Source organism: Seriola lalandi, unplaced genomic scaffold, assembly GCF_002814215.2.
Source record: "Seriola lalandi dorsalis isolate HSWRI2012SDOR001 ecotype SW California unplaced genomic scaffold, Sedor1 jcf7180002054516, whole genome shotgun sequence".
Lineage (NCBI taxonomy): Eukaryota > Metazoa > Chordata > Actinopteri > Carangiformes > Carangidae > Seriola > Seriola lalandi.
The window spans coordinates 800,937-827,699 of record NW_019525069.1 but is presented as its reverse complement, the minus strand read 5'-3'; the positions used below and the strand labels follow the sequence as shown (position 1 = coordinate 827,699).

General features: G+C 38.9%; 1 protein-coding gene across 1 annotated transcript; it reads left to right on the top strand.

The window, feature by feature from the left end:
* Nucleotides 1-10,458: 10,458 nt before the first annotated feature.
* LOC111660214 (uncharacterized) lies at nucleotides 10,459-26,723 on the top strand. The gene is made up of 7 exons (XM_023413392.2): nucleotides 10,459-10,632; nucleotides 11,053-11,183; nucleotides 11,811-11,908; nucleotides 12,292-12,440; nucleotides 13,321-13,549; nucleotides 14,225-14,445; nucleotides 25,196-26,723. Exons 2-7 carry the CDS (start codon nucleotides 11,065-11,067, stop codon nucleotides 25,361-25,363), a joined length of 984 nt encoding a protein of 327 aa, XP_023269160.1. The 5' UTR covers nucleotides 10,459-10,632; nucleotides 11,053-11,064; the 3' UTR covers nucleotides 25,364-26,723.
* Nucleotides 26,724-26,763: the final 40 nt, after the last annotated feature.

Sequence of the window (26,763 nt, the reverse complement as noted above, 5' to 3'; positions counted from 1 at the left end):
CATGAAACGGAGAATCATATTTTATCTTGTGTTGCAGGGCAAATTGAACAAACAAACAATTTTTCCTAATGTAGTTGACTTGAACCTGTTTTTTACATACAGTCTATGGTTTAGATGCATTCTCCACTTTGGAGTGTGAATTAAAATCGTTCTTCGTGACACCAGATACATCAGTTTGTCACATAATACTGCAGTAATGTGAAGGGGAAAGTATGGTCCTGTTTTCTTACAGACCTGTTGTGTTTATTACTATCTGAGGTTCAGTAACCAGTGTCAGTCAGCTAACGTAGAAATTAAAGAGCAGATCTGACAAACAATCAGTCCACTCTGTGTGCCACCAAGAGATAAAGCTTACAGCAACTGACTGGAAATGTTTGAACTTTGACCTTTATTTGACCCTGATAAAAATGAACACTCATATATCCAGAGAGTGTCACTTGTTTCCAGCATGTTTCTCTTGTTCTCATGTCACTCGATAGATCATATGGGGAGAGAAAATCAATCAAGATTTTGATGATGGCTGCAAAAATTGCAAGTTTACACTGGATCCGATAAACTGTGTGTCGTCAAAGTGTAAATCAGCAAAAATATCTGATAGTCTGAATAGCAATGGGATAGTTGGGCAATTTATTTTTGTGGCCCACTAAACTGAATTAGTATTTTTCAATATTAATTGTTTCCCCCCTAAAGCTAGAAATCACTGAACTAAAACCTGCTTCATAGGCAGGCATTAAAAAAATCTATTGCTCTGTCACTAGCGGTGACATTTTGGGGAAAATGCTTATTCTCTTTCTTGCTGAGGCTCACTCACCAGGACATGGTTATCTTAGCTTAAAGACTGGAAATGAGGTAACAGCTAACCTGGCTCTGTATGAAAGTAACAAAATCTGCCAAAGCACTGTTTTAGAGAGAGTTACTCTGGTATGGGCTAACAGCTAGCACAGCAGCGACTTAGGGTGATGACAAAGAGTACATAGCTCCCGATGAAACCACTAATTGATGTTTTTACTGTTTGAGTACAAATTAAACATCATAGCAAGTGATCTTTCACTAAGCTAAACTTGGTGTTTCCCCTGGCTTCTAGTCTTAATGCTAAACTAAGCTAAGCTAATCACCTCCTGGCTCTAGCTGTGTACTTAAAAAAATGAAAGAGGTATCAATCTTCTCATCTAATTCTGCAATAAAACGAATAAGTTTAGTTTTCAAAAAGTCAAATTATTCCTTCACGACATGTGCTCTAGTATACATGTACACATCAAGCTGAAATGTTGCAGTGTTTGCCTTAAAGCAAGTTTACATCTTTACCATCATCATTCTTAAGTTTGGTGCACTCAGGAAAACATGATTTTTCTGGGATGCAAATCCGCTTGGAAATCAATGCAAAAACAGACAGAGTTCCTACATGCGTTGTTGTAATGCCTCAAAAATACAGTGCAGAGAGGCAAGAGCATCACTGTGCAGCATGTCACTGAGAAGATAAATCAAGGTGCAGGAGTGTCAAGGAAAAGCCATGTGCACTGAGGAGCCAAGGGCACTTCTCTTGGCTTGCACAGATAAAAAAAAAAATAATAATGAGATAGAGCCTATCGCTCCTCTGGATATTTTCTGGATGCTCCGCCCCCCCTACATGTTACCGTGGCCTATGTGAACATTCTTCAGTTAAACAAAAGCTGCTCCCATCCATCCCTGATAGTCACCTGAGCTCAGCAACCTGCACTGTGTCTGTGTTTTACACCAATCCAGCCTTCTCATCCCCTGCTCTGTGTTGAAAAGTCAATTTTCTCATCCACTGATCTAATTCACTGCAAGGATTAATTTGCTCCCCTAATTTGATTTCACAGTAATTTAATAAATCCCCCAAAAATTCCATCAGTGTTCAATTCACCTTTGAGAGAAACCTTAATTAGAAACGCTAATGCGTAATTATTCTTTTATTTCTGGCTTAACGTAGCCAGCATGAATAGAAGCAACAAGGGGATGACAGCAGATTTGGGCTTCAGAAAATTAATTTCATATCAGCATGATTGCATGAATATGAGAGTGTTTGCATGGAGCCGTTGTATCCCACTTGCAGCAGACTGCAATTAACCTCCGGTGTCCCCTCTCCAGCATGCAGCTCTCACACAGTGATGTAACTATTACTGCATCAATATTGTATGTTTCTATAATTGATATGCAGATGAAAACTTAATCAGATCATAAACATACTTGGGATTTACCACCAAACAATGTCTTATAACCACTTTGATTATAAGTCATTTTTATATATAGAAACCAGCTTTACATCTCAGCAATCACTGTTGACCAGACTGAAAAGCAAAATCTATGACTCTCCTGTTTGTTTAGGCCGCTGGCTTATAAAAAGAGATTATCTTTAAGGTTCATTGTCATGATGACACAAGCTCAGTCATGAAATCGTGCATTCCTGCCATCTAGTGAAGCACTGCAGTATTACAAACAGACTCAAAGCCTCTGTTGGACTGTCATTCCATTGCAGGAGCAATGAGCTTCAAGTGCAGCAAAATTTAATCACTGGTTCCGCCTTGTGGTGAAGCAAGGTCAGTGCTGTTTTCATCTTTTTCATATTCATGTTATTTATAGTTCATACCTTGCCCAATGGCATCTGTAAATTGCCTGCTTGGCTTCTCATAGATATATGAATTATGTGACACATTTGAAAGTAAGTAAGAGGTGACCTACAGTTTGGGCTTTTAGCCAAGAGGCTGTCTGACAAGCTGAAATGTTATTACAGAGTTTAATTCTACAAGACATAACAAGGTGTCATATCAGGTTGTGTCGAAATATCTGCTTTGCACAAAGAATTTGCTTCCTTTATAAAAAAAAATAATAGCTGCATATGATAACAAGTGATTTAAAAGAGAACAATGTTCATGATTTCGTGGACAAATTAATGGAAAGTAAAGGTGAGCACACTGTTAGAACCTATTTAAATGTCAAAGGTCTGAGTAAAGGGCCCAAGACAGAACTCCATTTAATCGCCACAGTATTTGGGGGCCGTCGTCCTGCCGCTCCTGCAGCTGAGATGGGGGCCACTTCACTCCTTGTTGAGATTAATAGCAGGCACACATAGGGGGCCATTAATGTTGAAAAGCCACTGCCCCACCTCTTTCCCAGCGCTGCCCTGGGAGCTACAACCTCCAGAATGGCTCCACTCTCTGAATTAATGGCGCTCACCAGCCGTATGAAAAAAAACGGGATTTTAATTATAGGATTTGGTGATACCAGAGAAGAGACGTGAAAGAGGGCAGCAGGGAAACCTTTTGTCCCTTCAGAGGCAGCACAGCTGAGCTAATTCAGGCTTTCATTGGATCCCACTCTACAGCATAAGGGTTTTACTACTGGTGAATAAAAATAGGAAATTATGAAACGCAGTTAATGTGTGTCACTTTGACTTGTCCCTCCAAAGTCTCACTTTTTTTAAAACAAGAATAAGATAGGGATTTTCAACAGACAGCAGGGCTTGATTTTAAGGGTTATTGAAATTGTTTCTTTATACAGGTATAAAAGAAATAACCAGGCAAGTCCAGACTTTTCAATATTTGCTTCTAGCATAATTTTTCTTGACTTTTTTTTCACTCTTCCACTGCCTTGTAGCCATTTGTCAGACAGTACTGACAGCAGACCGCTGCTGCGGGCCCCACACCGGGCTCAGGATGTCCGCCTGCCAGTTCTGTAACAGTATCCAGTCGGAGATGGTCGGGTAGAGTCAGCACCTCCAGTAAATGTGGATGATCCACTGTCAGCAGCCAGCAGTGGATTTCCTAAACTTCTGAGCAGAAGCCAAAAGATCCCAGTGTACAAATAAAGCGGACCATCATTCAGGTTATGCTTCAAAACGCAAAGAGGACTGATACTATGTGCTAAATATGAGAGAGCTTTGAGTTTACATTAAGTGCAACAAGAAGAAAACAAAAAACACTCATTTTAGTACTATTATTGTAACATGACAATATTAAGTTGCACTTTTTATTGATATTATTGACAGTATTATTGACAGAAGTAATCACTAATGTTTGTCATTCTTTGGGTCATTTGGTGATCAGACAAACCATCTTGCATATGAGTCATACCAGACAGATGAATAATGTCTAGCACAAATTATGGGGGGGGTATTAAAGGCCCACATCCTGCTGCATAAATAGGACATTCAGTGCCCAGTGAGTCCTGCAGAGGGCAGGGGAGACAGCCAGTCCGCTGAACATCCCTTCCACCTGAAACCCAAGAAGCACCTCTTAAAGAGAGTCACTTGCAATCAGAAAGCCTCCATTTAATTACAACACACAGGAAATTACTGAGTGAATGGGTCAGGCGCTGATAAGAGGCTGAGCCCCGGGGATGACAGCTCCTGAAACCCGAGGAGCCCCCACACCCCCGATCTCAAAGCTGACTTATCACAAAGGCCAAGTCTGGAAGCCTGACAATCAGATTGTACTGTCATCCAGATTCATAATTAATATATTTATCAAATTAATCGCTGAAAAGAGCCCTGGCCTCCCGAACAGTGGGCAGATTCATTTGCCACTGGCTCGGCTTACAGCTAATAACAGTGTTGTCAGTGAAATAGGCCTGGAGTGGGCCGATGCCCCAGACCTCATGACAGACAAATTGCTCATCTGTGTAGAGATGATATGGGGAATTTAGAGAGTGAAAGAAAGAAAAAATGTCATTGTTTGGTGACAACCACAATTGCACCCTTGTTTCAGATTGTGAGTACCAAGTTGGAGGAACATGAAAGGGGCATTTTTCTGTTTGGGGAGAGCTGAAAATACCTGTTGTTATACCTCTGGTTTTACAAATCACTCATCAAAGGGACTGTGTCTGTCGCTGCCGCTTGTTGTTCAAGTAAAGAAGAATGTTTATAGTATTTCATTACATAAATGAAAATGAAGCAGTGTTATATAAGACCCCCTAAAGCTGTTTATTTACCTTCATCAATCTACATTTTTTAGTAACAAAGAAAATGTGTAGAAATAGTTTTTTTTCTGTATGTTGAGCACACTTCCAATGTATGAGAATAATGTATGAGGATTACAGTCGTTCTGTGTAAAGACTGACACCTGAGTTTAGCCAGATATGAGGCTTTAGTAGCCTGAGTCGGACAAATCAACTACGTACAGTCTGTTCCACAGTTAGTCCCCGGATAAATGTGCAGTGATTATTGTGCAACGATGAACCATCCAGCAGCCAGTGGTTACATGTTCAACTTATTGTATTGTATTCTAATTTATTTTATTTAGCTTTTAAATGTCAAAATGTACAGTTTTTATTTACCTTACTAACACACTTGGAACTGCCTCTATGTCTCAAAAGTGCCATACAAACAAAGCTGTTTAGTTTTTGCTTTTCAACTTTAATTTTTTGACTTGTGAAGTGACAGAGTTTGAGTAGTTGGGACACAAACCCTGTTGTCTTATTCATCTCAAAGTTCCTCAACCACAGCTAATAAAGGATTCTTTAACGTTCAAGAATGTACAACTAGTCACCTGAGCCACACAGGCGCTGCATTAGCTCCATGAGGGTCCAGTGAAACCACAGACCGACAAAAACATCTGAACTGCACCCTGCTCACGAGGATAAGCAGCATGTCAGTTAGCCAGTTTTCTCTTTTCTGCCAAAAGGGAGGTTTGTGTAAACCAAAGCAGGAAGGGTTCATGTAGTTCAAGGGGTCCTCTGCACCATATAAACTGAAGCTTGTTCACTGCAGTTGTTTAATGTGCGATTGACATAGGAGTCTTGAAATACTATTTACTTTACACATCTGTGTAAAGCTTCAAGGAAGTGTCCTATTACTGCAGCTTTCTATTATTTATTGATTATCTTAAAGACTTCTCATTCTAATCCTCTATAAGTTGAAATGAGTTGACTTAGCAGTTCTGTCCATATCTGTATAAATAAAAAAAGTAAAATGATATCAATCTTAATAGAATAGACCTTTACTCCATCAAAGACGTCACCTCTTATCCTATAGGAGCTAATTACAAACTGGACACATGTGGTTCAATTTAGAGCGCTAATGAGAATCTTGAAAAGCTGCTGGGTGAAAATGACGGGGCATCTTTTGTCTCCTGGATTCCCATCTGGGCCCCTGGAAAGCATGAAATGGATCAGTAATCAGCGGTCATCATCTCAGGTCATCAGTCACCGATGCGTGTTACTGTAAAAACAGAATGATTTACACATAACTCCAAAGAAATTGGAAAGAAAACACACATTAAATTACTTATTTCCTGCAGAACCCTAATATACATGTAACATGATGATCAAATCCAACTTCGTGTTCCACAGAATATCTTAACCTCTTCAACAGTATAGTTTTTTTCTTTGCCATAATTGTTGCTTTGCTACACTTTTCTGATCCTCATGTATTTTATACTGCAATATATGAACCTGCAGAGTTCTCTTGATTCTAGATTTATTCTCTTGTTTAATAGCAGCCTATAGAGTTACCTAGTAGTTGTGAGGGGGAAAAAAGTAGCTGTATAAAATTAAATTCATTTAACAAAATATGGCCTTCATTGAGAGGTCACTATACAGAAAAAAAATGTAATCACTGAGCCAACACTCAATCCCAGATGCATTCAGATGATGTAAACTCACAAAGCCTCTCAGGGTGAAATGCAAAGTCGAGAACTACAAAACTAAAACACTGGAAAATGTTGGCGATTGTTGTTCAAGTCAACTTATTTCACCTTGCGTTTATAACCTGAAGGTGATAGCAAGGAACGTTGAACCAATCTTGTCTTGTTTACTCTGTGATAATGTTGTTTTAACATGTTGTCCCTCAGTAGTACTTGTGTAGTTGGTGTTTATGCTGTCTGTCAGCAGCTAGTTGATGTCCTTTTCCACAGTGAGAGCTTGGCGGGTTCAGCTCTGCCGCCTGAATGGACCCACTCTTCGCTGCCAGCGACGGCGCCAGGCAGGTAGCAGAGGCTTTTCAGTGAGGCCAGCCTGCATCAGTCAACTTAGTGAGAGGGCTCTCGCTGTAATTGCCAGCTATTACAATATGTGGCACGAGGAGTTCAACACTGTTTTCAAACATGATGAAATGGCATCGAGGCCTCCTCTCACATCCAGTGATAATTGAACAATTAAACTTTAGCATACAAATTACCTCTTCATATGGCATAACTAATTACTGAGGCAGGCCAGCCACAAAGAAGGTTATTTGGGGTCGATACCAAAACTGTTTTTCACACTTTCGCGCTTCATTTTTGAGCCCAGGTTTAACTGGGTTTATTATATCAGGGGAGATTATAAGTTGTCTGTTTTGTTAGTAATTTGGCATTCTGCACATTAGCCAAAAAACACCCCCTAAAGGGTCATTTCACCTCATTTCTACAGTCTTATTTTTGCAAACCTCATTTCAGTGCCCATGCTTTTTCAGGTGAAATGGTCCTAATTATACAGGTGATTGAGAACCAGGAACATTTTGGGACCATTCACTTCAGGTCATTGAGCTGCAACCCTTATTAAACATCTCGATTAGACAGGGTTTAAATCACACCGTTTGATTGGGGCAGTTAAGCTCTTTATACTCTTCACTCTAAAATGCTAATTCTCTCCAAAACGAATGGACAAGAATCCTCGGAGAGCATATGGAGAATCTCTCGTATTAATAATTCAAATGAAATGAGCAAAAATTAGTGAGCAGAGCGTCAGCGATGTCCTGTAGCCATTACTTCTGCAAATGAGATATTTGATTTGAAGGATTGAAAATGGAAATATCGTCGGCGTGAAAAATTATCTCTCCTTTTTTTTTTTTTTGGACAGTACTAGAAACTGAATATCATCAGCTTGTAGATTATATTCAGATTCTGACAAATGCATGAAACTCATACCATTATCATTCTCTAGATTATGCTCACTTTCTTTCTAATAAGGTCACTAAATCCACTATACAATCGTAGCTAAGTCCCCAAGTGTGAACTCTGATGCCTAATTAGACTTTAGAGGGGACCTGAAAACCCTCGGTAACTCCTCACGCACACAGTGGAGCTCTTCAGGTGCATTAGGTGAAAATGACATTAACGCTGACAATAGTAGACGCAAGGCTTCAGGAACCACTTGAAGCATGCAGTGGACATGAAGAGGGCCTGTATTTCAGCCTACGACAACAGGCTGAACACAACATGGGTCTTGGGTTTAATGACACCAAAATAACCAGTTTGCTAATTCCTCAACTAAATGCTTATTTGGGGTATTTGGTGGCTAAAAGGATATAAAATGTAGCAGAGCTGCAAACATGCGCTCATGACAATATTTGACACCATGAACTCCTCCTCGGTGGACAGTCAGAGATGAGACAGATTATGAATTTGATATTAACTCTGACCGAAAAGGCCAAACTAGGTGCATGAAGCGCATTTAATATATGAACATGGCGCTTTCTCACACAGAGACAAGCACAAGTCATTTGCAAGTTCCAATACAAGATGATTATATGTGTTGATACGTCAAGGCAAGAGATGAAAACGATTGGAAATGTATCATGAGGTGGTGATTGTAGACAATATTAAACTGCACAAAGAAGCTTTTGTTCTCGAATTCCTGCAGCAGTTCAGCCAGTATTGCCTCTGCTTTAATTTAATATCTATTTATTTTACTCCATTGTATGGGTTTTATTGAGGTTGCGCCTGCTTTATCGCCCCGATCTAAACCAGAAGTGAAGGTCAGGAGGGACGGAGTGCCTCTGTTTATTGGCTTCCATTGAGCCCATATGAGCTGATTTGGCTATCTGCTCTTGATATTAAGCTTTTTCATAGTATTTTGTGCGATCCGGATATTGTTTATCAGCACATTGAGATTTTCAATGTGTATTTACTGCTGAATTAAATATTCTTCATCACTTTTGTAATATCCTCTCTGGAGGCTCATGCAGGATGTGAGAATCCTGTTGAATGTGCAAGAAAATCCATAGTGGCCTATCTATGACTTCAGGAAAAGAAAAAGCCAATATGGGCAAAACAGAATAAGAACTGGTCTCAGACCTTTGGACCCATTGTGTATTTCATCAGTGTCCTCCCATATGCATGAAATATAAAATCTTAATAGTTTCAGCCAATCCTAAGTTAAATTTCTCTACTTCTAGGTTTGTTTTTTGTTCTCTCAAGGGTCACTTGTAATCATGAATATTAATTGTAGTCCCTAACTCACCTTAATTTTGCACAGTTATATCATAAAATGAATCATATTAGAATTGATCATACCCATCAACCCAAACTTTGAACCAGCTATATGGCTCTCTGAATTATTCCATATTTCTCTTCCAGAGCAAGGCCACACTGAAAAATAATCAATACAATCACACACCTACTTTTCAAATCCTACTACAGCACATATTGATCAGATATAAGGAAGGTGATCAGATATGTAGGTCTTGGCACTGACTTGAGAATATACAACTTGTATTATTTTTAACTTCCTGCCCAAAAGTCCATTTAATAGCTGTTCTGGAACTTTGATCTCCATCAGCCACTGTAGATGTTCAAATTCTGTTTTTTTTTCTTCTGAGCATTATTCTACAATTCCCTGACAACAGTGCAAATTACATCTGCTGATGAAGGTCATGTGATGTGAACAAAACTCCAAAACAGCAACTAAATGGACGTCATGGTGGGACTGTTTTCTCAGCTGGAGATACAAGGTTTTCATCCAACGGCACAGCACAGATTATAAACGCTAATCTTTGTCACAGTGAGTACTTTTGATACTAGTTGAGTACATTTTACTGCATATACTTGTTTACATTCGCTTAAACACACATTTAGTGCATGTGCTTCTACCATTGGAGTATTTTTCACTGGTAGTGTTGACATAGATAGGTAACTGAACAGGCCTATTGGACACAGACCCACAAAATATCCACAAAGAGACAAAAAACAACTACAAAGTGATGCAAAATGTCTTAAAAGAGATGCAAAACAAAAAAAGAGATGCAGAATGACTACGAACAGAAGCAAAATGAACAAAGGAGATACAAAATAACTACAATGTAAGAGAGGCTACAATGCAAAACCACCACAAAGACACAAAACATCTGCAAAATGACACAAAATAGCCATAAGGAGACACAAATTGACCACGAACGACAGCTTCAGAACAGAAAAACACATTAAAAGAGACACAAAGTGATACAAAGAGATGTAACATAATCATAAGGAGACACAAAACGACCACAAATATCAGGCATGTATGTTGAAGTTGTGTATTTCTTCCAGCAATGGTTGTCAAACAGATTCTCGGTCCAAAGCATCAGATAAACATCACATGAAAATAGCAGGCATCGTTCCCTAAACGCATCACACAAACACTGCAAGACTGAGTGACGTATTCTGACGTCATGTCTCGGAGGACGAAATATGATGCTGCACGTGGTGCACGTGGTCTGTTGTTTACTTCTTCCAGGAACGGTGGAAGTGCAGCCGGAGAGGAGGAGGAGGAGGAGGAGGAGGCGGGGCGGTAAAATTGTGAAACAGCTGCTGGATAGAGTTACATTGCTTGGTATTTCGAGAAAAGACCAGTAGACCGACATTAACGCCGGGAAAATGTCGAACTGAATTCCCCTAATTTTCCCTTCTTCAAAGGCTCTTTAAGCAGCGCGAGACCTCGACAGTAGGCTTATGAGTTGTTTTGTTTCGGTGCTTGTGTGCGTTCAGCATGGCTCTTGTCTGTGCTCTTTGTTCTCTTCACAGGGTCCTGAAGTTCAAGTTTAAGCATGCAAGTGTTGTCAACAGTGCTGTTAAGGCTGAACGCAGCAGTTAGCATGCTTTCAGGATGCTTTTAATGCCGGAGCAATTTGTTTAGCCTAACACAATGTGTGGAATATAACTTGTAGCTAACCTTATACACAAACTTGTTGACTTGGCTTAAACATGTGTAATACAGTTTAAACAACAGCATCATGTTGACTGTACTACAGTAACAAATCCAAACATCTGAAGCTAATTAGACAAGTTTTTGTTTTTACTGCATATGTTGTCTCTTAATCAAACTGCCTGGTCATTTAGATGTTAACCTATTTTTTTCTTTCAGCCAAAGACTAGAATGCCTCAGCTTGGAAGCCTGTTTACCCACTTTCAGATCAGCTCCAAAGCTTCAGAAAGTGCCCAAGGCCAGAGCCAACTGCACACACAAACACTACCTGAATTTTTACAACATGTCAGGTAAGTACTGAGTTTACTTAAAGCTGCACTAATAAATAAGTAAAGTAAAAGGATTCACTTGTAGTGATCAATCCACAGAGAATTGACAGTTTACCCTCAGGTCTGTGGAGCATTTGATTGTCCTTAAGCTCATTGTTTTGGTTTTACAACCTGCCACTTTACTATTTCAGCTCACACTCACCACTCGCACACTGTTTTCAGTAAAAAATCTCTGTTAAACCCACTGCGTACTATCTGCCTAGCACTGAACAGCAGACAGGCAAAGATAGCAGCTGGCTGCTGAACATAGTGGAGTAGATGTTTTCCTCTGGAGTTGGTGGAGACTAAAACAGAGGTAGAAGAAGAGTGACTTTTAAAATAACATTCATCAGGTGGCAAGAAACACAACTACAATTGAATGCAAATGTTGCTCTGTGTCTGCTGGGCATGTTAATAGGCAATTGTTTGCCAAAACGTCCATGTTTAAAAACTTTTTAAGATCATACTATGTCAAAGTTATGTCTACAGCTTGTTCCACTGCCGCCAAGTGGCTATTTGTGCTCATGAAGAGTACTTTTAATTGAAATCTAACCTAATATTTCATTTTCTTTACTTTTTTTCACCCATTTTTCTATGTGCTCACTGTAGGAAACTCACCGGGCTGAGAAATCAAGATGTTTACTGCAATCTGCGTATCCCCCAGTATCAGACTACCAAAGATGACATCAACATTGTTATACTCACAGGTTGGTGTGTGTATTGAAATTGTGTTTCATGACAGTGCTGTGCATTAAATCAATATGACATTCATACTGTGATTTAGAATTCAATATGGTATGAACATTGGTTATCATAATATAAAGATATGTCTTCAATGGTTGTTGTAGCTGAGTTACTATACATATAAGGGAGGAGTGAATCATTGCATGAGTCGGTTAATACTGTCCATGTCATGGTAATTTCTGTCGTCTAAATTCTATCTTGTATTTTGTTGTATGAATTGTAAGTTAAAGTAGTAAATTAATGTTTGAGCTAAGGCCTTCAGGAAATAATTAATAACTGTATTACACTAATGTTTGAAGTCTTTAAACTTTCACATAGATTAATGTTTGTTTGTTTTTTTACACAGGCCACGGGATCTTCTGCATTGATGTAAAACCCTGGAGAGGCACAGTGTCGGCTCACAACCAAAACTGGCATGTGCAAGTGAAAGAAGAGGACCAAAACTTTACCAATACCTGCATTGAGCAGACTGAAGATCCCCTTAAAGCTATCATGGTAAAAAGACACATGTCGCTTGTAATGTCGAAACAGCATCATGGAAACCTGAATGTCAAACTGTCTGGCACATTTAAGTCCAAGGTCCAATCAGTTGTCCAGCACATTGTTTTCATCCAAACCCCAGCCGTGTTAAGAGATTATGAGTCACCATAACAATTTATATGGAAATTTCAAACACTACACTGGGGCTTCCTAAACTTCCCAAGTGGGTGCTCTTCATTTGAAAGACCATAATTATGTTCATAGGGGAGGGGGGAGTGAAAGCAGGCAGGTGCCTAAACACAGCTGTCACCTTATGTGCCTGGGTCTGTGAGGAGTCATTCATTTCCATCTCTATAGATGCTCGATTTGGACTGGGAGCTTGACAGAAGAGTCTGATGGCAAACACACACTGCATAATTGAAAAAGTTCTGCTTGAATTGGATCTATTAACTTAATTAATTTACACAAAGCAGATACAGCTTGACCGTCTGTGCCAATTTGAGGATATATAATTTCTTAAAATAGGTCCAATTAGAAATTAAGGGGATGTCTAAATTTGTATGTCTTTAATGTTGTCACATAACAGATCTGTTGATTACTGATACATCAAACTAGCTTTTAATTTAACAAGATAATTGAAACTTCTCCAATGTTGCCTAAAAATACAGTCTATAAAATTATTATTCAAATCAGAGACTGATCAAAGAAAATATAAAGAAGACAAATCTGACTGGACACATCTATATTTCTGATGCTATAGGCACATTTCAGTTGGCACCAAAACTTATTAAGGCTTGATACCCATCCCTGGTGGTTTCCATACATTTTATAGATAAATCATATATGAATTAAAATAATCATTTGCGTCCCTAGATTTAACTGTCTTCTCCTCTAGACCAAGACGGCTAACTTATGTGGCCATTTGAAGAGGAGTGGAGTGTCCGTGCGCCAAAGCCTTTTCTTCCCCAGGGTCATCTTCCTCTCCCCAGACTGCGAGCTGGAGGAGGAGCTGAGGAAGAGGAGGGAGCTGGTCTCCCACAGCCAGATAGACGACTTCCTCAGATCTTTCAGGGAGGGCTACATGGCCTGGATATCAGATGCACTGACTCCTTCCTGGCTCTCTGGTGAGTGGGTCCATAAAGGATAGACATTAATACTCAAGGAAATCAATCAGTGTTCTGTTAAACTGTAAAAAACTCAATCACGTCAACATGTTATTTTCTCTATTTCTGAGTCCTAAAATATGAGTGTGACGACAGATCCTTTTCAACTTGTTTCCAAATTAGCTTGTTTCAGAAACTGACAGAATAAAACAGACAGTTGTGCAAGAATCAACAAAAATTACGCTTGGTGATAAAAAATAAAAAAAATCAACCTGTTTCCAAAACAAATCCACTTGTTTTAAGAATGCTTTATTATCAGTGTTGTTTTTCTTCATTGTAGTGCAGCACTTCACCTTATTCTGTTCTTAGTCCTGTTTTATGATTTTATAATTTGAATTTTGAAATGGTTTTGGAAACAAGGTGCTCATTAACCAAAATGTCCCCTGTTTGAATTTTGCAGGGCACCTTTGTTGCATGTCATCTCTTCCCTCTCTTCTCTCATTTCCTGTCATCTCTCACCTGATGACGCTCAAAAAAAAAAAAAATGCATGAAATATTGTAATAGGACTTTTAGAACGCATCAATTTTTTTTTTTTTTTGCTGCATAATGAATTCCACCATACAGTAAAATTACATTAAGCAGGCTTCTTCTGACAGGAATGCTACCAAGTCAACGTGTTGCTTTTTGTCCTGCAGGTCATCTGTCGTACAGGCAGATGGAGTCAGTGCGGGAGGTCCTGAGGAGGGTGGGAACATGGGATCTGATGCGGCTGCACTGTGGCGAGCAGCTGAAAGGAGACTTCCAGGGCTGCCAGTACATTGCTCTCAACAGACAGGAGACGGACACGCTTGAGTTTTCCAGAGTCAAGACCCTGTCAGCTGATGCACTGTGGGCCCTGCTGGGACATGCTCCTCAGGTCAGTCCACTGCACTGGCTCTGATGAGCTACCAGGAACAGGTACTGTAAGTAAATGAGGGTTGAAAGCTGTGTCAGTGGCTCCAAATAATAATATAAAGCATTGAGCCCAACATGAGCCATAAGACCAGCAGGTGGCAGTAGTACTTTATGACTGTCTCACTCACATTTCAGTCATTCCTCTCATGTTCAGAGAGCTGGAAAAACACAGGTTTGATTTAGGTTGAAGACTGCAGAACATGACAGCGATTTTACAGTTATTTGGAAACAATTATGATCATTTAAAAATGTCAGGATATTACTGTATAAACATCAGATTAAGTGATTACCATACAGTTTTAGCCAAGAGCCATTCAGCTAAAGAAAAAATTATACTTTGCATTTTTTAACCACACCACAGATAGATCATTTATAATTATCAAGCTAAATTCAACTAATTACAGTCATTATTATTTATAAGTAAAGCAATTATAGTGTCCTTTTTTCCAACATTAAATCTTAATTCAAAGTCTAGAAAAAGCTGAATAAACATTCTTTGAAACCTGTAGGGCTGCCTTCGCTCTAGTGCTCTCTCAGATCATTTCCATTAGCACTCCTAGTGTTAATTTCTGCCTTAACCCTTCAGTTTTATATTGAGGTAAGTCATTCTGCCTTCCTGCACTCATTAGCACGTGATTGAATGAAAAATCATGGCAAGTGCACAGTCTCAAAAGCATCATATGAGCCTATTCACATTCTTAGATTCGTTGGTATTTTTGATCGTTATTGTTTATTTTATTGCAAGGTAATGAATGGATTTGGCGAAATCTTAACTGTCACTATGGCAGTGAATATAAAGGTTGAATCCGAGTGATTTACACAGAATAATGTGACATTGTTACCCGAAAGCATCCGCAAACATTGAATTATTTTTGCTCATGCCACCGTGCTTCAGTCCTGCTTGTTAAATAAATTTGTTGGATAAACTACATGTTAGACAGACAAAGGTCAGAACTCTTAAAGTCCGGGGAGTGTGACCCCTACTCAGCAGCCATTACAGATTCACACCCACTGTCAGCACCAAAACACTCAGCCTGGGCTTTACTTACAGACTCCACTCAGGCTTTAGTTTTCCCCCCACCCCACCCCAAACACCCAGACTGTATGTACTCTCCCCTCTCGCCTCCAGCTGCTGTGCATTTGATACATGACCCGACAATCATTAGACCGTCTTCAGCAGGCCCTTTTCTAGCCCAAGGGGACACACACGACGACAACGAAATATATTATTTTCAAAGAAATATTTGTAAATGGAGGCAGTGTGAGGTGCATGTTGCCCCCATATTTCACAGAGCCATGTGACATTGACAATAGATGGTAAATATCCTGCTTTTCTGTCTACCCCCCCCCCCCACACACACACACACACACACACACCTTTGTCTGTTCAAATACACACATATGTATATATTTGTTTCCCATTATTAGATTCCAAGTATTCAGTTGCAATAACCACTTGAAAAAAAAATATTTTACTTCAGGATTTCTTCAGTCGACTTAAGCATTTTAAGATTTTGCTCCTTTGGACTTGATGACTGTGTCACCCTTTCTTCTTTAGAAAAAAGAAAAAGATCCTTGCTCATGTGTAGCAGCTGCGAGGGGAAGCTTGAGGGGGGTGGCAAAGAAACCTGATAGCTCCCCCAGGCGTATTTTCAGAACCCAGAAATAATGCATGCTTTTGATTTGTTACTTGTAAACACACAGGGCTGGAAGATCTGCGATATGACCTACAGTTTCACTCAGGCATCTGTTTGGTTGTTAGAAGTGGCACCAGATGTATCCACAAAGCCACCGTGGAGGCACTAGGTGTGTTTTCTGTGGGCTCAGTCAATTACTCTGCGGAGAATGGGATGTCTACATGTCCCCAAAGTGGAGAATGATTGAGTAGAGTGGCTGTAATTTATTAATTATGGTCTATATTCTTAGACCACGGTTCTGGCTTCATTCAATTTGTATGGATTGAGGGGTAATTACAGTGTGTGTGTGTGTGTGAGCGTGTGTGTGTGTGTGTGTGTGTGTGTGTGTGTGTGTGTGTGTTAGGGAGGGAGAGAAAGAGCTTTAGATCTATTCATGTCATAATTTAAAGTGCAGGTTACTTATGTTGTTCATCTTCATGTCGTCTCCTACTCTGAATTTTGACTGTTTCATGAGGCTTTTGTACCAGTTTATAGAATCCAGACAATTCAGGACTCACAGTCAGCATATAGAATGTCTACTAATTGCCTAGCTGCGAAACAACAATTGAGTTCCTTCGACCGTAACTTGACTACACCACCCTGTCAGCTGATTAATAGAAGCAAAGCCACAGAGCGAAAAGCTGCAAATTCACCGACAACATCTCGGCTGACAAATAATCAGGCCTCGTTTTTCGGGAGATATATCTCGTCTCTGTGACTGGCTACAGATTCCACACAGATGTAGCTTGTTAATTTAACTCCACGCTGACATTCCTCTCTGTTTGGCCATCTCCCAGGTTGCACGCGTCACAGGCCTGTAATGGACAGGCTGGTGCACTCTGTGCTTAGCACAGAAAAGGCAGAGAGGGGAGACATCAACCGCTTTGTGGTGATAATGAATGGAGGCACACAAAAGGCCAGGAGCTGGCCATTTACAAAGCCTGCAAATTCTGCTGCCTAAATAGATAATATTGGCAGCCACTGTGGCTTTTTGGTCTCTTTATGTAGAGGAAAAAAAGAAGATGAAGCCATTTGAAGAAATCATATGCACTGCCCATTACTATTAATTATAAATCATTTATTTACAATCATTTGCGAATGTGGCAACCTTATATTTACTGATAAAAAAGAAATGTGAACAAGGCTGTCTGTAATTTCACAGAAAACCTGTGACCTTGTAAATGGATGTTTTTTGACCACACAAACATCTCAGGTATATTTTCAGTTACCAGACATGAACAGAGAAAGTTTTTTTTTAACCCAAAGTGCAATTTATCGGATTGTAAGTCCTCTAGAGTTCACCGCCCATCGGTTCATCAGGTACTCGACTAAGCTCGGTGGAGGGATGATGTCTGTGAGTTTAAAAGGAAAGTTTTTTTGAAGAAATTCACAGAGAAAAAGATCTATTAGTTGCACAGCATTTTTCAACAAAAATGAAAATTGTGGGGAAATTGCCAGGATGTTCAGATTTCTGTAATTGCAGCATCGCTCTCGAAAGGAAACTGGAATTGGAAATAATTTGCACCAGAGTGTGTGTAGGAAGCTACAGAGGAAAGCTAACCATGCAATTACACATGAGAAGAGTGCTGCAGAATCACAAGTGTCTGTAATGAACTAGTGAAGACACCAGCACTTACACGGTGGAAGGCAATGATAAAAGCTGCCTTGTAATAGCGTGTGATTAAACTTGGTAAAATCTATTTTTTCACTCGAGCACTAAACCGCAGTGAAGAGTCCCGTGGAGAGATTCTGCATCTGTCAATTTGAAGATGACTCAATGTGTTTCCTCCAAATTCATCACCCAGCCTGCAATACCAGTCATTTTAGAGAGCTCTTCAAGCGCTCTTTTGTTAATTTAGTTAAACATCAACCGCCAGAGTTCATGTTTTACACATTCCTACTTAATACAGGTGGAGATTGTGTTTGAGTAAATTTGAATACATGTTTAAAATAAAGCTCCAATCCATTAATATTCATTACATAATAATTTCTTTGAATGTGGAATGAGCTGTGGTTGTTGAAGACACACAGCAGGTAGTAATATCTGTGATACTCATAAATATTGTATTCAGTGTACTGAATGCAAAAAAAATCAGAGAAAAAAACGACATATGACTTTATAAGACTGAGCGATGTTGTTAAAATAGACATCATGATATTTAACAAGAGTGTTCAGCCAATATTAATATACATCACAAATGTGAGAAAGAGTATTTAAAAAATCACATATAAAATAACTGATGTTCAATGCAATGAAGTGTGTTCCATTGGGATGCTTTACATCAGTAGAACCGAAAAGTTCAATAATTGATTTAGTCAGTTTTTATTGGTTTTCGCTTGGAATAATTAATTTCAACAACAGAATTTTGTAAAACAATGACATTACATGTAGAGCTAAAACAATAGGTCAGTTGATATAAACTCAATTGGCAATTATGTAACTACTTTTGATAATTCATTAATCATTTCAGTCATTTTTCAAGCAAAAATGCCGAATATGTCCAGTTTGTCATACGTGGAGATGAGATGCTTAGTTTGATAAAACAAGCATCACTTTGGAGCCTGGGATAGGCGTGTTTTCCCTAACATTTCATAGAAATAATGATTAATCAATCAAATAAAATGCAGATTCAGTAATGAAAATAATCATTAGTTACAGCCCAAATGATATGATCATATTCATAGTCTGTTAACAATAATATTGAATTATTGCCCATCCCTTTGCGATGGCTCGCTCTGCTCATCTATTTGTTTTGGGGATTCAGGATATTCCAGTGATCCCCACAGTATAGGTTGTACGATGTGATCAATAGGGATTCATGAATAATGAAGAGGCCGAGTGGAGCAGAGACACTTAATTACAGTTTCAAAAGCCATTCTCGTTAATTGAGGAGAATAAAGGTGGTGAAGGGGACTGTGGCAACGTTTAGAATTTTTTATCTGTGACTTTCTATTTTTTATTATTATTATTATCCTTATTATTAGTAGTAGTATTATTATTAGTGCATTTCTGTGTTTGGCATTTAATATCATAGTTTATTTTGTGTGCTCAGTCCATTTCCTCTGACCACCTGTGAGCAGACTATCGTTCTTTTAATGTAAAGGCTAATATGCTGCATATCCAGACAGTGTGTGGCCACTGTGTGCAGCAGATACAGTATATAATTGACAGCCCTGCCATCTGTTACAGTTACGTGAAATTATGGATAAACTAGTTAACAGACACTTTGGCCCATTGTCTGTTGTTTTGATAATCACCCTTAATAACGGACGGCATCAATATGGTCTTTAAACCTGATTTGGGAGTTAATGGAGTCAGATGGGGGCAGTCAGTGTATGCTCTGGGGGTAATGCTGTTAGAGATGTTCGTAAAGAGCAAATTAAATCAGTCATAGATTGTGCCCTCTCAAGTCAGCCAGACAACCAGACCCATTGAGGAGAAAAAGGAGGGGGATTCATATTTTAACCTCTCGCAGAAAATGCACTTATGTGGATGGAAATAAAGTCAGAGCTGGGTGAATGGATGTAAATGGTTATTGCCAAGAGTCTAATGGCTTCCTGTTAGCTGAGGCAGGTTGTTTGGAAGCAGAGACGTAGCTATTCAGAACTTAACCAGTAATTTTTTTTGCATCCATGGCTTTAGGCAAATGTAGTTATGGACGGTAATGTCACCAAACCAAAGTTTAGGCATCTTAATGAATGGTCCAGAAATGGGGCACATAAGAGTTCAGTTATGATGTTTGAAGCAGCAAGCAGTTATTGGACTGATGCCATTCAGGGCTTCATTTACTCTCCTCTACTACTGCAACAATTAGTAGATGAATTAATTAGTTGGTCAACAGAAACTTACACAGAAATGTTGATTAACAGCTAATTGGAAAATGAAAAACAGTCACTGGCTCCAGCTTCTCAAATGTGAGGATTCCCTACTTATGTCTCTATTCTATATCTCTAATATCTGTATATCTAATTTCCCCCTGGGATTAATAAAATGTTATCTTATCATTGTAAATTGAATATCTTCAAGTGCTGGTTGGGCAAATCAGGCACTGTGGAAACATCACCTTTGGCTCTGGGAACTTATGATGAGGACTTTTGAGTATTTTCTGACATTTTATACATTTTATAACATTTAAGCGATTAATAGAAAAAATAATTTGACAGATTAATCATTACTGATATTAACATTTTTGTTTCAAACCTATGAAACAATGAGTCAAAGACTCACTCTTTGCATTGTTGATGTGTCAATTATAAATTTTTCAAATTTAATGCATCAATCTGGTAAAAGGAATAAAATGGCTGAAACCTGATTGTTCTAGTTTACTTACTTATACTTGTAGTTATTGCTATTACTGTCAATAGATTCATATTACGACTACTGCTCCTACACTGCTGAGAGTGAAATGTGCTCAGCACTGTTCAGGCAACAATGAACAGATATTCAAAAATGGGGGAAATTGTTTAACTTGTTGAACCTTTTGACTCCTATCCTGCTTTTTGAGGGAGGTTTTTCTAAATTAAAATAAATGGACCATTTTTCATCATCTTTTCAAAGATTTATACATTTGAAGGTAGGGAGACGCAATATTTGCGGGGTTTCAGATGCTGTCTATACTTTGCTGTGAATTGTACATGGAATTATTTTAAGACAGCATGATTTTAGAAAATTACCATAATGACTGAAAAGATGAAAGTCTACTCTAAAGATAAATACATTATAAAGTATGTTAAACTGATGCACCCTTTGATAACTTTAGTTATAGTTGATTAGTACCAGACATCTATGAAAGATTGTCATAGAACGAGTTTAAATTAGATATTGAACACTATTTATGGAAAGTTTTCAGTGTTTTATATCATACTCTAATTCTTACTTAATGTTTTTATCTTATTTTAGAACAATATTAAAAGCATAATTTTCTTTTCTCCTTGTAATAGAATAAAGTTAGGTTCATAAAGTCAGTAAATCCAAACTAAAATCAAATTGAGGAAAACAATAATCTGTCTTGGATCAAACCGGCAAATTCAGGAATTGAATTGAATCAAACCACTGATAATCCAGTGATTCACACCTCTCCTCCCAGGTCGTTAATATATTCATCTAGTGAGCCAAACCACACAGTGTTTACCTAATTGCCTCGTTACATCCAGCCGAAATGACAGCGAAACACTTGGTCCGATTCCATCGCATTTGGCTCGTCGACAAAGATGTTTGGTGTGCCAGAGGTGTGTTACTCAGTGTTCCTCCCCATCTGTGTCTGGTGAGACACGGCGTGGAACAAAGAGTCCGTCGTCTGAGGCCGGTGTGGCGTTACGCTCACTCAGAGTTCACCTGAAACACTGCACCCATGGCTCCGGGTAACAGCCCCTGCTGACTGATACCCCGCTGGGATTCTTTGACTTTATCAGGGAAGAATCTGAACTTTGTCAATGGCAATACACACAGGTGGTGACACGTCCCTACCCAATTACACAGTTCCTCACATTATTCATGTTCATCACACCTGTCAGACCTTCAACGGCAAATAATCACATTTATATCGGAACAATTAGATTATCTGCAACTTTGTGATGCATGTTCATATGTTTTGTTTGCCAATTAAAAGAAGTAATTTGGGATTTCTGAACTGTCACTACACCAACCTGGTTGAGAGTCTGTGACATAAACACTCCCACAGGTAGAAGATAAGGAAACCAGTGAAGACAGCCATCAGCTATTTGTAAGGTTTCCTTTTTTTTTTTTAGATGGAGAATGAGCTGTTGTGTTGAGTTTAAGAGGGTAAAAGGTCAACAGTGAACCAGAGGCAGGATTTATGATTGTTAGCAGACGGTAAATAAGAACATGGAGTTTGTCTCGTTGAAATGTGAGGAGTGATGTCATTCACACGACTCCCCCGACACCGAAAGTGAGAGGCTGAACAGGGGGTAGACACCGTTAGGTGAGCTCTCAGCCCTTTGTGTGACACCCAACCTTAGCCCCAAGGGTCCTATCCTCGCAATGAAGAGCTATATACACACACACACACACACACACACACACACACACACACTCAGGCCTGTCTTTGCTTGAAATAGTGATGATTCTCGTCCACTTGTGGACAATTCACAGACAGAAGTGAGACAATTTTAGCGACTGTTCATCTTGGCGTTTAGAAGGCTGTGCAGCTGTGACATGTAGGATGCAGATTGCACTTTAAGTAACATTTTTTTATGTCAGCAGCTCCTTTACACTTTGTTCTACTGTAAATAAGACACTGTATCGTCTTCACCATCAGACATTTGCCTCAAGTGGTTAAAAGGGTAGCATGTAGTAACAGTTCCTGTACCTGACACATCGTCTCTATAGAACAACACCTGGCAGGCAGGTAGTCTAGACCACACAGAACTCCCCTCTTTGATTTGATGCCAAAGACGGCAGCATCCTTCCTGTATGGCAGAAGAAGACTTGCGTAAATCAGACTTGTTTTAGTGCTTGATTTTCAAATCATACAGGATTTTCTTATAGATTTTCTGTAGAATCTGTTGGTATAGGATGCATTCATTGTTGTCTAAACTATTGTCCGCTATCAATTTTAAGTCCTCATTCCTACAAATCTCATTGGTATAATCCCAATAATATATTTGAAAAAAGGCCTCCAAAATTCTTTGTTTTTCTTCTTTTTGGAGGGTTTTTCTTTTCTTTTTTCCACACCATTTTCTAATAACCAATTTTTCCAGATTGTTGAAGGCAGGTAATCCAATCAGCATGGTTGTCTGCTCTGCATATTTTCTTTTATTAAAAGAACATTCAGAATATTGTGCAGCCTTGACGGAGGTAAATGCTCTTTGGATGCTGTATGTGCAGTATGTGTGTTTCGTAGCCTCTCACACTGCTCTCGCTAAATGACGTGAATATTTTGTATACTTATGTCCAGGCAGAACCAGTATTGTGTCTGTGCCTCTGCAACGCCGCAAAGATGGAAGTACTCAACTTTGGTTCCACTAAATTAGTTAATTGCTGATTACCAACTATTACGTTTGGCTGTAATTTGTTAGAATAATTCCTGTATGATGTTTTTGTGTTGGTTTATATGCCTCTCTGCCACCAGCTGTCATGAGGCTATTTTTTCATGCATCCTAAATTAATAGACACTCACTCACTCTGAAGTGTCTGATGCTATTGTAATACGAGCCATGTGGCGTTCGGCCAAGGCTGCAATATAAGACACAATTGTTTAGTTTTTCTCTCTCTTTCTCCCTGTTTTAATGCACACTAATAAGTAACTAAATGGTGGAAAGATGTGTGTCTGAAATCGCAGTGGCCTTTGTTGCGGATAATTAGGTTAGCAGCAAGAGTGTGCAGGTGTTGTGTGCTTGTGTTGTGTTATCGACTTGCTCATATTCGTAGGCTGTCAGGGGTGTCGCACTTCCCATCAGCCCCAAAGCTCACCAACCTCTTCACTATTAAAATGATCACTTTCAATAGCAGACAAAGGAAAGAGGGAACATATCTAGTGCAGGGTATTTTCCCCACCTCTAATGCTTATCTGCCTTTTGATGTCGGTGTAATAAAAGGCCTATTGGGCTTCCACAATGACCTGCAAAATGGACAAGGGCCGATATACTGGGCTCTGACTGTCGCTACCATTAACTAAAAGGCCCAGACATTATGGAGAGCCAGGGATGAAAGAACATGGAAAAAAAATAATAATTGAAAAATTGCCTAATGCTAAAGTGAAAGAAAATGGAACTGTGAAAAGGCACTGTAATATTCTGTTATCCCCTGTAAATGCAGCCAAACAAGAGATGCAGCGAGGCATTCTTTTTGAAATGGATGTGGTTCAGTTACCTGCATGTCTAAATCTAGTTAGGCTTCCATTGTCAGGCTCAAACATAACAGGCAGTTTTGATGTAGTGTTAAAGCGTATTATGCCCTACAACCTACATAAAATCAAGAGAGGTATGACTCCATTCAAGATGTGGAGGGGAATTAAAAAAGCTCAGAGCGAGAACAAGGTTAATTTAATATTTATTCTGTTTTAGACTGCTGTCGGATCACTTCTCCAACAGCTTTTCTGACACAAAATTTTTGCAGGGTTAGGGAAAGTTAATTTTTACAAAAGAAATTTCATTGAACAACGAATTGGTTCCTAAAGAGTATCTCAATATTATCTTACAATAAAGGAGAATTGTTTTTTTTTTTGTTTTTTTACCATGTAATACACACCTCAAACTATAATTGACCTCCCCAGTAAACATGGTATAACTGAAAAAATCAGCCTATTAATCGATCAGTCCAAATTAATCAGCAACGATTTTGCTAATCAATTTATTGTTTGAGTCACTTTTCAAGCAAAAATGACAAAGTTGAATATCTTTGGCGTTTTAACTGTCAATTCTGTCAATTTTATGATATTTCTTAGATTTATCAATAAATGTGTTAATCAAGAAAATCAGCAGATTAACCAGTAATGAAAAAAAATAAAGCATAGATTTTGTCATTTCCTTGTAACCAGGCTAAATATAGTTTTTAAAAAACACAATTTTTTTATACATGTAGGCTATAGACATACAACGTTTTCTATGTTATTTGAAGGACTACATTTCAATGTGAATTTACCAGCTATAAACTGAAATTCAATTCTGTGGGAATAATTGTTATATGTAATCTAGATGTCTAAGAAGCTTAGATACCAAATCTATACTTTCGTGGTCAAAATGGACCTCAATCTTGACCGAATTTTTTTTATTCTAGTCATGGATTAATCCCATTCCCTCTTTCAACAAGCCAGAATCACTAGATTTATACTGGTTGCTCAATCTACAGGCCGACCGACTAAGCAACAGCTTGTAAATGTAGCAGTCAAAGGTGAAAGTGTCTGCTTAGCTCTAACCAGAGGTCAGAAGGTCTGAGTCAGGGTCATGACCCCAGGAAAAGCCCTGACAATCCATGAAAAGCACCTTGTTTTTAGCCACTTGAAGACCAGAAGTTTCTTAATAAATTCTCACACTCTAACCTTAATTATCTGTATTTCCTCTTTCTCTTCTCTGCAGGTAACAGTTAAAATGTTTAAGCGTGGCTCTCATGGCTGGCTGGGTAAATCTGTGAGCGCCACCACCACCATCCCATCCAACACCTTTGTCATCTTCAGGATCAGCGGGGAGGAAGCAGATGCCAAAATCCCAGCGGACACCATTCACAGCATCACACTCAGCATATGACAGTGTGTATGGGCAATAAAGAGGATAGTCCTCACAAAAAACGTGCAGATGCAAAAAAAAAAACTCTTTATTTAGTTCATTTTTACTGAGTGCCTTTTACTATGCAGTGTTTGTATTTTGTTATACTGTTCCAATAGTACAAGTCCTGAATGTCTTTATGTGAGAATTTATTAAGGAAAAAGAAAAGAAAAGAAAAAGACCCATTTGCCAATTTTCCTGATTTTACGATCCTCAGTGGCAATGTTATGTTAATGAAGATGGTTTCAGACAATTAGCCTGATTAACTTTCTCTTGTTTTGAATTTCTAGGGCTAGCCCACACTTTACACTAGCCATTAATTAATCATTATGTTAGCTGATTGTGTCACATCAGTTCAGGATTGAAGTGTTTAATGTGTTAATTGTGGCAGTTAAAAACCGGTGGCCTCCAGTGCGATGAGGGCCGAGCATGTTACTGCCTCTATGGGTTTAATGGGAAGTGATTTACGGTCTGTTTAGACGGTGTAACTGTAAGGTGCTTTATTAATATGCTCTACAGCACAGAGGAGACGATAACGTATTCAAGAGCGCACAGGCGCAGCCACCAGCGCCATTCATAACTGTGTCTGAGTCACTTTCCATCAGTTACCAGGCTTACACAGCTGCGCTAACAGCTAGCAATTGTATTTACTGGGCCTGGTAGTGGCCAAAATGAAGTTATTTCCATCAAGATATCAGTGCCTTTAGCTAATGCAATAGAGGGAGCTCTCCGTGTTGATGGTATCTCTTTGCATGGCATCTCTCTACCTGAAACATCATTACACTGTACTCAAGCTCCTCACTTTTTCAAAATGTCTGTTTACTGTTTCACCTGAGGGAGGGACAGATCATTGGTGGTTTTACAAGCAGCACTGTGCTGTTTGCACTAATAGGCGCACATTTTTTAGACTCTGGTTGTTCTGAGATGTCAGTCAACATTGCTTGAATATGTAAGTGCTTTTGATGAATTCACTGTCTTTGTATAGTTAAACTTCAGTACTAAAGAGTGTCCTCAGGAACAGTTTTCTCCACAGCACTTGTTAAACAGTAGTGGCACCATTATATGGTCTGGGATGAGAAGTAAAATTACTGTATGTAATTCATATGAGTGGTGGGTGCAGGTTGGTTTTATTGTATTTTCATTAAATGAATAATTTATTCATTTAAAAAAAAAAAAAAATGTCAAGCACTTTCAAGAAGCATGATTGCTAACCATACTCTTCATTGATTGATTTAAGCATGGTGGTTTTATTCATTGGTGTGTTTTTTTTCAGTCATTGTGTTTTTACGTTTACATGTATTTGTATTATCTGGTGTCTTAATAAACTGATTTAATGATTCAATGCTTCTCGTAATGATTTACAAGGTTTTGAATGAGGTGGC

Coding starts and splice junctions, on each gene's coding strand:
- LOC111660214 (XM_023413392.2), top strand. CDS start 11,065: ATGCCTCAGCTTGGAAGCCTGTTTACCCACTTTCAGATCAGCTCCAAA. Junction 11,184..11,810: donor GAATTTTTACAACATGTCAG/GTAAGTACTGAG, acceptor TGCTCACTGTAG/GAAACTCACCGGGCTGAGAA. Junction 14,446..25,195: donor TGCTGGGACATGCTCCTCAG/GTCAGTCCACTG, acceptor TCTTCTCTGCAG/GTAACAGTTAAAATGTTTAA.